Source organism: Odontesthes bonariensis, chromosome 13, assembly GCF_027942865.1.
Source record: "Odontesthes bonariensis isolate fOdoBon6 chromosome 13, fOdoBon6.hap1, whole genome shotgun sequence".
Lineage (NCBI taxonomy): Eukaryota > Metazoa > Chordata > Actinopteri > Atheriniformes > Atherinopsidae > Odontesthes > Odontesthes bonariensis.
This window is the reverse complement of record NC_134518.1, coordinates 23,420,512-23,433,015: the sequence shown is the minus strand read 5'-3', so window position 1 is coordinate 23,433,015 and position 12,504 is coordinate 23,420,512. Positions and strand designations below refer to the sequence as shown.

General features: G+C 38.8%; 1 protein-coding gene across 3 annotated transcripts in view; it reads right to left on the bottom strand.

The window, feature by feature from the left end:
- Positions 1 to 12,504, bottom strand: part of fgf13a (fibroblast growth factor 13a) — a 106,796-nt gene that overhangs the window by 21,910 nt on the left and 72,382 nt on the right. For 2 of the 3 annotated variants that reach the window (XM_075481673.1, XM_075481674.1), the window contains exon 4: positions 1,506 to 1,616. In XM_075481673.1, coding sequence (XP_075337788.1) covers positions 1,506 to 1,616 — 111 coding nt within the window. Of the gene's footprint in view, positions 1 to 1,505; positions 1,617 to 4,507; positions 5,502 to 12,504 lie in introns of those variants that run through there. The other variant, XM_075481675.1, reaches the window with a different exon arrangement.

The following is a 12,504-nucleotide window of genomic DNA, read 5'->3' as shown; positions in this document are numbered from 1 at the left end:
AAAACGTCATTGAAATATCAAACATTTTCTACAACTGTGAAATAGCCAGAGCCTGTCTGCTAGGATAGCTACAGTGGCAAAGATTACATATGAGTGAGTGCATTGGTGTGTGTGCATGTGTGTATATATACATCTGAGGAGGTCCTCTCCCACCATCATAAGACACCACTAGCTCCAAGAGGACTGCGCTCTCTGTCACCATGGAGACAAGCGCACCCAGTGCCTAACAACGCTATTTTTGGAGCAGTGTAAAGAGCTTCACTCTTTCTGCTTTTCCTGTTCAGCAGCACTCTTTAATTTTCTCATCATAAACTGCCAATGCAGGCCAGTTGTTATGCAACTCAATAGAAAAGAAAGACCGTACAGATATGATGGGTCAGGCGGTCAATGTGTGAAGTGAGCATCTTGCTATAATTGTGTTTGTGTATAGTGCATGCATAAGATGGTGCAGTATCATGTTAGTGTCTTTATTTCAACTTGCTACTCATTTCTGCTCTGTTTGGTATTTATTATTAGAATTATTTTATTGAAAATACAAGTTCCACACACAATTACATGGTGTTGCTCTACTAAGACCACATCCCACTTGCACAGACCTGCTGTTTATACACATCACCCCCAAAGGACTAAATTATTACAGAGGTACTAATTATTACAGATGTGTTTCTTACCTGCTTAGTGGGATAACTTACTAAGTATTACGTCAGCGCTGTTTAGTGTACTATGCAGATCTTTTTTCCTCAACAATATAATTCTGGACTATGTAAATTATACCTAATTACTAACCACTGTATTGCTCCAACATAAAGTGTTTATTTCACTGTCTAATTCTGAGGCGATCCATTTCTGCTGCATTGTTCTCAGACAAGTGGATGTGCTATTACTGTTCCACAGACTCCTCTCAAATCTATTGGAAAACAAAGAGCTGGTGGGTGTTGGGGCTATGATGGGGATGCATAAATGCATAGTATAAGATGAAACTGTCTCACCATTGAGGCAGTGTGTAGGAGAGTAAAAAGCTATCATTCGTGGTTTGTGTTCAGATTAGTAAAATATGACTTCGATTGGATCAAATTAAACAGTTTCTCAGTACTTAATTAATACATTGACACAGACTGACTTAGGGGTTTTCTATATACTATAGCACACTGAAGTAGTTTAAATGTTGTTCAGCTTCAAAAGGGGACTTTAGCATTTATAATCAAACATGAGAAAATCACATTAACTAAAGTTGACAGGTTGTTACATGGTTTTTAACTTGAGCAGATGTGTTGCCTGTCGTTGGTTGCTGGGCTTGATATCAACATGGTGAAAGGTCCCCTTGAAGAATATTACGTATGTATGTATAAATATAACTTAGAAATGTTTGAATGCTGTAATATTGATCAAGGGGACCTTTTTACCATGTTAATATTAATATCAACATTATGTGAACATGGTGATATCAATACATATTTTCAATTTAAATATGAAATCTGTGGAGGAAGTCTTGGTGGGAAACTCACTGTAACCACTGTCCTCCTCTTTAGTTCCATCAATGGTTCCATCTGCCTGCAGCTGCAGGTGGAAGCCTTGTCGACTGTACAGCTTCGTTACGATCCCCTTCAGCTGGGGCTCTTTGGAAGCAGAGAGAAAGCAGAGACAGAGAGACATGAGAATGAAACAAGGCACATGGTGATGTCACATGGAGCCGTATAATGGGATATACTGAAACTCGTGCTTTGCTGCTTGCCATCAATTTGAACATTACTGAAGTCCAAAAAAATATATCAAGTCTTAGTGGAGCATAGACGTTCAAGGAGGAGCAGTTATGATAACTGGCTGTGAACTGTCAGTCATGTTTCACAACTGAAAATACCAGACAAAACCGTATGAAGAAAAGTACCTGTTAAAATGTAAGTCTTTCGTAGAAAAAGGAAGTAGAGGCATTTTAATGTAATTGTGTTTTTCAAGAGAGAATTTCAGTTTTTTAGCTTGACCACGCAGTCGTGTTTTTTGCCACTTAATTAACTTAAAACATTTAAACAGGAAGAGCGGTTTGATTTGTGTTGCTTTGTTCATGGATCAAATGCGCACTGGTAAACCGTTTCTGTCTTTTCTTTAAATTGTCTACATTCGACAGCAGAAGTGACTAAAAAGACAGCCCCTGTGGCTCAATTTAAGATAAATAAGACCATAGATGGACAAGAGCAAAGTATATAAAAGTCAGAAATGACTCAAGGTGGTGACATGTGGCACAGAGATCTAAGATGGCTTTTTTCCACATTACTCCCCTTTTTCTCTCCATGCTCATTGTCATTTTCTACTGCAATAAAGGTAACAAGAAAAATCAACAAAACAGTGCATGACTGCATTAAATGGACGCAAGAAGAATAGAGTGCTAAAAATTTAAACAGGATTTTGACATTCACGTGAAATATTAAGTCGTGAAACGATAAGCGCTTTAGCGTTCAATAGGTCCAAAACACAACAACTGAGTAATCTCTTTATATAATGAGATAAAAAAATGTCTCACACATTTTTGACAAAGGATACCGGCTACACTAAAAGCAAGGACATGGCAAAAATAGGCAAACAAGAAAGTAGAAAGAGACAACATTGACGTAGATTTCACATCAGTTGTGGAATTTGGAGTCTCAGCACATTAAAAATCAGACATCTGCACTGCTCCCGACAACAAAGAGCGAAGAAATGATTGATAGTAGTCACCTAACTAATAACTAAATCTCTTATTACTTATAATGTGTACATATATAAATGTTATATCTAATACAGTAATGATCCCTATAAGCTGGGTAAAGAGGCCACATCTCCATTCAAATAAGTCACTTTCCCCTCTTAAAATCCAATGTGTCTTCTCCAAAGCATATGTCAAGTTCTCATTTCCATTTTTTCATTTCAGTTTGTGTATTACTTAGTAAAACTAAGATGGCAGGTTAACTATGAAGCAAACCTTGATGACATTTCTTTACAATTCTACAAGCAAAAAAAAAAAAAAAAAAAAAAAAAAAAAGAGTACTTTCAGAGAGTTCACATTTAAACCAAATATCTTGAGTTTTCTTCTAAAGTAATCTCGCTCATCCTATGTAAGATCACATAAGGCAGTTGGGTCAATAATTATTTCCTGTTCTCAGTTTGTCTCATGTGCCACCCCAGTCCTCCAGGAAAGAATTCCCTTGTGCATTTTCCTGTTAGCGCTGCTCATTTCATATGTGTTCCATCAGCGTTTTCTCCAATAAGATCTAAGTGCCTTCCATTATCTGGTTCTGTCCCTTGTGGAGTGTTCTTTACTGTGGTTAACCACACCTTCCATCTTTCCTTTCAAAGTTACTTTAACTGCACAAAAAGTTTGTTCAATCCATAAAGCAGGGATGATGTACAACTTTACTATGAAGTTATTAAAACCCGAAAAAAAATAACAGATTATCTGTACACACATTAGCACTGAAACACAGGTGTACATGCTCCTGCTCATGAAAACACACCAAACAGCAAACAGGATGTATCTATTTAGGATGGAAGTTGGTGACTACGCCTGCTTCTTGGAGGTAAGCAGGGTGCAAAAACTGTAGGACAGTTAAACTGTTATATAAACATGCACCCTCACCCCCAAGTGCATCAAACAAAGAGTTTTTAAAAAAACTTTGGAATGAATTAAATTGATGGGAAAAAATAAATAAATCAAGGATTCCTTCTCAAAAGAAAAACAAAGACTGCAGATGCCACTCTCACTAGTTAAAACATGTAAGCTTTGGACCTGATTAAGATGTGATTATCAGATATGCATCCAGGACTACTTTTGCACAAGGCGAATGTTCGATTTAGGCTAAAGAGATAATTTTGTGTCACTGCAATGGTATGAGTAGCCACTCCAGTACTGGATTTATATAACAACTATCTATGATGAGGGTAAAACTAAATACTTACAACAACTTTTATTTTTGCCAATCTGATTTGTTTTCTATTCTTCTCTTTAAGGATTTTTTCAAGAACTTTGCAAAATTATGCAAAATAAAAAAAAGAAAGATTTGGAGCATAGTAAAGGTCTGCTTCCAACTCTAAAACTGCTTATTCAAATGTGCATGTCAACCAGTCTGATTCATTTTAGGTGGATTATGAGAGGGTTTTTAAGTTACTTTGTCCATGGTTTTACAAAGTTAATGTGTTAAGCCTTTATAGACCTTTTGAATGTTTTTTTTTCCTCTTTTAGAAAGTTAAATAAAGTCTTAAATGTATAGCGTATTGAGCTTAATCTAAAATCTCATTTGAATCTGGATTTACGCAGTGAATGGTTCAGCATCAGTTTACAATCTGAAGTGTCAAAGGTAAATTATCTGTGGACTGAGTGGCTGTTCTCTCATTCTATCAGCAACTTTGACAAAGCTTATACCTTCAAAGGAATTGAGCAGTATCTTGTGTAAATTACTTTTAAATGTAGTGACACCCTACAGTAGATGTAGAGTTGGTGATCAAGTGGACACAAGCCTATTAAAATTGCATAACAGACCTGGTCGTCTCCTTCGCCTCTTCTTGGAACCAAAGAGCTTGACCCGCGAGAAAACGTTCAGACGATTGGGTTTTTCACAGCTTCCTTTGGTTTTACTGGGGCTGCTAACACAGCGGCAGGCATTAGACTTCTCCCGCTCCCTCGCCTGCCTTTTCTGCCTTATGAGGGAGCTGGCAATAGCTGCCGCCATAGCCAGTTTGGCAGCACTCTGGAAAAAACTCCCAGAGAAGCCTGAATGTAATCAGCCCTCAAATCTGAAAGACAGGATTCTGAGGGGAAATGTCAACCTAAGTCAGCGGTAACAATCTGAGGCTCCAACTCCAATGATGCTTTAAGTAAAAAAAAAAAAGCAAAGTGCACCAAACAACAGAATGGAGTCGTCCAAATGATGCAGTAAAGCCAGTAAGCCCAGATAATGTCCAAAATAACAAATATTTGATTAATTTAGGCCTTATTCAGAAATTGTCCGTTGTATCTCCAAGAGTAAAGTGAGATTTGATTTAAAAAAAAAAACGTTTCACCCGAAATACTTTGACTGGAGCACGTCGCATGTTCCTCCAACATTTTCTCGGTATCACAATACATAAAACCCAGTCTCTGTTAGCGGTTTTACATCATCCCACGAAACTAAACAGCCGCGCACATGGTAATCGCTCGGGCAGATAGTCGTGAATGACGCTCAGTGCCAACCCTGAGGATGGAAACACCTGTTTGCGGTCGCCGGGAGAGGGTTTGCACCACTCTCTACCTGGTTCCCTTGGCACCTCCCTGAAACGGCATTGAGAAACGGATTAATATCCCGTTTAAAAAAAAAAAGCAACGCATGAGATGTCAACAGATCACTTCGGGGATCCCATGCTATCGTTGTGTCCTCTCTTGAAGCGAAGTAACGTCAGGTAATTGTAGGAAGCGCCTCATGCTGAATCAGTATCCGAGCGCAGCGCGAACACAAACTCAGCCCTGCTGCTCAGAGCATCCCACCTACAACCAGGAGAACGAGCAGCGAGGAGGAGGGGTAGGACAGGGAGTCTAACTAAAGACACAAACACAGTCAGTCTGCACAGGTAGAACATGAGTAACTCCACACAAGCTTTCACGTGGGATAATTCTGATTAAATATCAAGAGAAAGGGGCGTAAAACGCGTGGGGGCGGGTGGGTAGCAAAGTGGAGAAAATTGAAGGGAGTGAGAGGATACCACAGAGGGTTTTTAATATATTATTCAATTTGACAAGACTAGAAAGAAAGTTACTTTTAAAAGGGCGGGGTGAAAAAAAACTAAAAACAAAACTGCAGCTCAGACCACTTTGGGATTTAGAAAAGACAAGTCAAGTAATTGGGAGGAAGGCGCCCAACTGCATAGATTGCAGGCGAGCATACACAAATAAAAAGCTAAATATTAACTATGATGATTGAAATAGGTTTAATAATTAATTACAATATCTTCATAAGCATGCAGATTATCCGAGTAATAAAACAGCAAGCTGATATCGTCAGATGCCAGAGGCAATTCATGCTCATGCAAGGTAAATAAAAATACAAACGCCCTTGTGGATTTTAGATTGCAAAGCCTTAAATCGCAATCAATTAATATTAACCCTAACCCCCTTATTTAATGACAAAAACATATAAAATCCGGTGCCTTTCCACTTTTTGAGGTGTCTGTAACTTTAACCCGACAGCAAAATACGGCTGATAAATTGCGAAAATAACTTTTACAATGAAAATGGCAACTTTAAAAGTGTGATCAGCATCTTTCATAGCTACACACAACTCTGGGGTTGTGTCCTGACTGTCATGCACTGTAGCCTTATCGGTCCTTTCCTTTTACTCCGCACTGGATTCAGCACATTTAACAGATTAAAGGATGGTGCCATCTACAGTCCTAAAGCAAAACTGTTACCTTTTTATTTATTTACTCAGACAAAAGTGTTAATACTACACCTAAATGTAAGGACTTGATGATTCATTATGCAGCATCTTTGACGGTGTTAAATTGCAAGGAGTAGTTGTTCAGCAAATATGAAGAATAAATACCCTTAACTAAACATTGCAACTAGAATATGAACCTCCTACACATTTCTTGAATTAATACATTTAAAAAAAGAATAAATAAATCTGACCCAAACTCAAAACTCCGCAGCAATTCAGCAAAGATTAATTCACACTATCTGCTCTTCAGCACCATGGACAGCAACATGACAAGCGATTTTAAAAAGTTAACCAAAATCTCTGGTCAGCACAATGAACAATAATGAACAAGACAATTGGCTTTACTAGAAACACTGAAACCCATGTTTAAACAATAACTCGAGAAGCTTTGTCACATCAACACCAAAACAAAAACAAAGCGAGAACAACAGCCTACCTGAAGTAGATTTTCTGAGGGGGAAAGTCATCTTTTCTCTATAGTGAAGCTAAAGCAATGGTTTGAACACTTCTACTCTTTGGGTACTGAAGTGATGGCGAGGATGCTCGATTCAGCAAAGTTCAAACCATTGTCAGACAACTGTCAGAGGCGTAGTCGAGAAGAAAGCATTGAGGCGTGGCCACCAACAGTAAGATCATTACAGGACATTAGCGACATGCCATTATGACTCCTAAAATGCTCATTAAACATTCATTTGGAGGTCTTGTTGGTCCGGCAGACATTGACATGTGTTCAATGTATTGCTGAGATCTGATGGAGGGATGTGGTGATGAGGGGAGGGGGAAGGGGAGGGGAGCAGTTTGGTGGAAAGCAAACAAAATGCTGGCTGGGATTGTACTTCCTTCTAAGGGCACAGAAGACTTTGCTCTCATATTACAAAAGTGATGTAAAATGATCCGATAATGCATTGACTAAACTAGTTATACGGCCCTTTCCACTTTGAGCTGAAAATATCGATGAGACAACAGCAGGCTTTGCATTAGACGAAGTGATTCTACAAAAATAATTTTCTGTGCTTATAAATTGTAGAGGCACTTTTCTTAAAACACGTCGTCAACAACTCTAACGTTGGTTTACAGTATTTTGAGCAACATGAATAACTAGCTCAGCACATGCTATCCATGAAGTATGGTTTCATCTGGCATTGCTTTTACATTTCTATTTCAAATTAGTCAAAGTGTGAATGGCATAAATATAGATTATACTGATATAGTCTTTGAGGCTTGAGTACAACCAGGCCTCGAAGTGAAAACACATTAAATGATGTGATCCACAGGACGGCCAATCAGCCCTGATACAAAATAAGTGTGCCCTGACCTGAAGTGTATTGATTTGAACACTAGGTGGAGCAATTGGACTGGTCATAAAAAGCATTGTACAATATGCAACTAAAATGGAAAACCTAGATCTAGTGTTCTAATATTGCCATTTAAGTCATTTTAATTCAACCTACTGTGCACTAATACACAAGAAGGTCTAAAAACATTGAACTAGAACTTGCTTTTGTGATTTCAAAGCAAATCTTTGATTTTGACTGGTTAAAACTATATTAGTGACTGGACTCGTTTTGCAGTTTAACATAAAATGAGAGCATTAATGTCGTTATAGTTCACTGATGTCACCAGTATTCATAGGTATTTACAGTTTAAAGCATCGACTCCAACTATGCTCCCTTTCTTTTTAGTTTACATACCTGTATCATAGTGAAACAGCCTATGCCTTATGTTTATTTATGTATTTACATTTTTTAAGCACATCAATATTGATATAATATAACTCAAGTATAGAGTAAAAACAAATCAATACCAACCATTTCACCTCCCTCATTCAAAAAATATATGGTTTCCAATGGTAATTTCAAGCTTGTACTAGTCTTTACAGAAACATTACTTTGGCTTTATGTCAGAATCACAAAGTTATTATAGTACAAGCTTTAATTTTTCTATTTATTTCCTTCTGTATTTTACTGCATATGCTATTTTAAGAAATGGATTTTGATCAAAGCAGTATTTCTTGTGGCTGTCTTTCTCTTTGTGTGGCACCAAAAATACCTGACAGTGAAAAAAAAACAAAAAACAGAAGATTGCGAGTTAATGTGACACACAATGATGCAGATTTTTCCATAAAAATAACTCCAGTACTCTGTCAAGTTTCATTTGGTGCTGCTTTTTAAGGATCCCCCCCCCCCCCCCCTTTTTTTTTCTAGTTTTTACCCTCACATGATAGTAAAGTGAGGTAATGGAAGCCAAGAAATGACATACATGAAAGATCCTGGCAATGTACATCAAAGGTCAAACGTTCATGTGATATGCACCCTATCATGCAACCTAGTCTTGTAGTGAATGGTAAAATAAACATAAAACAACAATCATTTTGGACAAGAACTGTTTCTTTTGCAAATGGGCCATTAGTCAGAGATATAAACAGCCATAGATATGAGATATCTGCCAGGTGGCAGATGTGAAAGGCTATGATTCTTTCCTCACTCTAAAGCCTTGTTTCCACTATGCAGTCCGGTACGGGTCGGGTCGCTTTGGGGTCAGCTTGCGTTCCCACTGTACAAAGGGGACTCTCAGGAGTGGGCGGAGTGCGTGCCGAAGCGTAAATAGCAAATAATAACAAATAACATCCATAATTTCGAACCACCTCCAAGCTTCTTCATCTTAATGCAGCTCGCGGTCCGGTTGAAACCACTCTCTGCCATTTTTGCAGCAATCAGCTGGAAAACCTTTTTCGTTTCACACAGCGCCATCGAGCTCCCGCTGCACAGCCTCCTCACCAACAACGGAGAGCAGAGCCTGGAACCGGTCCTGTGTGCTCGGTACCCCAAGCAGAAGGGTTACGAAAATGGTAACGGTACGGATCGGTACGCTTTCGTGGTAATGGAAACACTGAAATAAGCGAACCGTTCCGACCCGACCCGTAGTGGAAACATGCCATAAGTGACTCTCAAGCCTTAACTTAACCAACTGGTTTTCGTGCTTAAATCTAACCAAACCGCGTGTGAACCTGAAAGTTTTTTCAAAAGTTTAACATGAAAAAAGTGTGAGCAGTACAACGTTACAGGAGACAAACCTCAGCCCAATGAGTTACTGTAACAAGTATAAGTCTATGCCACGCTGTCAAGTGTTTTTGTGCCTGGTAAACACTCTTTCTTGGGAGTCTTATGACTGTACTCCAGTATAAAAAGCTGCACCCATGAACATGAATCAAAAGATTATGTTTCATGACAGTTTCACCATCTGCTATGACACTAAATTGCATCCACACTTACTGCCGCCATGTGGTGTTTGTCAGGGCTGCAAAACAATATGTCGCTGCAGACAAATGTGATAAAATGAGCCCTTAACCCCTTGAGTTAGGGAAATCGGTGGCTCAGTCACTTGTCTTCATATAGGCAAGGCTCACAGCAAGTCATTATAGACCTGTCCTGATCGCTTTTAGTGATCACCTTTATCCTGAAGTGAAACATTTCTGCCCCAGTAAATGTGGTCTCTTCTGGGATAACAATGCTCCCATCCACAGGATACAACAGGTCACTAAATTTCCAGTGAGAATGAAAATTGCATCAATTTTATGGTATGGCCTAAACAGTCAACAGATCTCAGTTGAATAAATTAAATACTTATGGGGGATTTTGGGGCAATAAGTCTCCACGAGTCTTCAAACTTCCACCACCATCAAGCCACCATATTTGGATTAATAATAATTTCTTCCTCCACAAGAGTCCCAGCGACATGCAGAATTTTTGGCAAGTTGCACAAAAGTTTACTTAAAGCACAGCCAAATAGCTTAGTAAAACACTTTGTTATTAGCTTTTTTTAAAATTTGTTAGACCTACATACATATATTTCTTAAAGAACATATCATATACCTATACTCAACATAACTGTATTACCTATTGACTTTGTTATTTATTACTATGTGGGTAAAGCAGATTTGTCTTGCATAGTCAGCGACTTGGGATCATGTGAAGAACATGTTGTGGATCAAATTCTTTATAATATGTGCTATAATCCGTAAGACCTCAACCAGAGTCATTGTTTGTTTATTCAATCTAACCTTTCATGTTAGAGCTGTTGGCACGAATCACTTTATTGTGGCCACTGATCCCGCTTTTGGGTACAATTGCAAGCTGCAAAATGAACATACCGAATCTTATTTACCTTTCAGCACACAACAATCCTGGCTGATACTATACCAACCTTTGATTAAGTCATGAACAAACACAGAGACAACTCTCTCCGCTGATCCTGGGTTTTGCATCAGTCGTCCCACTGCTGATAAATCCAGGTCATCATCACTCAAACAGGCACTGTGGCTTTTCAGGGGGGTGACTGGGTTTATCACTGGCAGTTAGGACAGGAACACGATCAAAGTTAGGCTGCAGTCTACAACAGTGATGCTAATCAAAGACATAAGATGATCCTAAAGAAACTACACATTTAAAGGCCTGATAGTGTCCCTTCTGCTGTTTGTTCTTTTCTAGATGGTGCCAAAGACAAGAGAGAGAAGGCAAAAAGCAAAACGGTGAACAAATGGAACGGATACAGTAAAAATAGAATATAATAAATCAAATACTTTGCCTTTGATTTATGCTAATTCAGTCACTATTGTCTGTGTTTCTAAGTTTAACAAGAAAGTAGAAGTAGACTGAATCTATATTTGTTTCATTTGAATTGTTGACAGTCTCAAGACCAATGCCGTCATAAAATCATACGAGAGGATAAAGCAAGAATCCCATTTTTTTAGATATCTGATACCAACATCAGATACAAATAGCATGAGACCTCTGTAATGAGTGCCTGAAGATGAAAAAAATTAGACAAGAGTGTAAAACACAAGGACACAGACAAACACAGCATACACCTACATGTGCTGTGTTTGCTGCTCATGCAGCAATGTGCCATGGGTACATTAATTACTGTAGTGCTCCAGAATGCCAGTCTACTGTGGCCTCCCAGGGGCACATTCACTATACTGTACTCAAACACATCCATAGACACTGTTGGAGAGTGAGAAAATCAGTGAGAACAGCTAAAAGCATACAGGTTTGACAGAATCCACAAAAATGTCACAACATTATTATGCAATGGGTTCAATAAATCATGCATGTACCTCAACGATTAGATCCAAGACATGTGAGGTAAATAAAGTGGAATTCATTCTCCAAAAGCTTCCTAAATTGGTGAAGCTTGTTGTGCAATATACTAAAAATGTTTCTCAAGGTCAGCTCCTGAATACCGTGTCACATGCTCAAGTTTAGCATCTGCTTCTTCTAAATTTTTTCCATCGCAACATACCAAATAAACACTGTTTAACTGGTTTGCACACCTAGCTGTGTAAAGACCGAAGGATACAAAGCATCACCCATGCTGCTCTTCCCTTTGTAGCCTCTAGAGAGCAGAACATCAGAGAAGAAGGGGTAGAAAGCCTGAGCGCTGCAAAGGTTGAGCACTATGTTAACCTTAGCATTATTAAATATAACAGCACAATTAAAGCCATCTCTACTTGTCATAACCCAAGACTGTCATGGTAACACCCGGGGCTTGATTAATTTAGAAAGGGCACAATAGACGACCGGTTAACCTTGCTTGCTGGTTTAATAGGGAGCAAAGTTGCACTTAAGGATTGTGCCACTGATTATGTAAAGATATATTATCTCAAACTGCAGTAAGAGGATTTTTCATCTTTAGGTAGAGAGTGGGGCAGGGGATATAAAATAGAATATGATTTGGGGGAAAGGGAATGATCTTTAAGAGCTCAAAGGGTTGCTGCTCAAATAATTTAGCCCTTTGGTACAATTCTGTTAGCTCTCTGCTCTTTGTGTGCGCACTGGTACAGTAAATCCACTACAACAGCAGCTTGCAGCATGCATGGCCACCAGTGCCATGGTGATACCATACGTTACCATGGATACCGCACATACGTAAGAGGGGTGTGTGAAAGATAGTGGAGAGTGTGTGTGTGTACTCAGAATGGGGGTTGGGTTTTGGAGAACAAAACACAATCAGTTAGTCAAGGATCCAGCAGAGGAAAGGGCTTCAGCACAGACATGGCTGAGTGTCA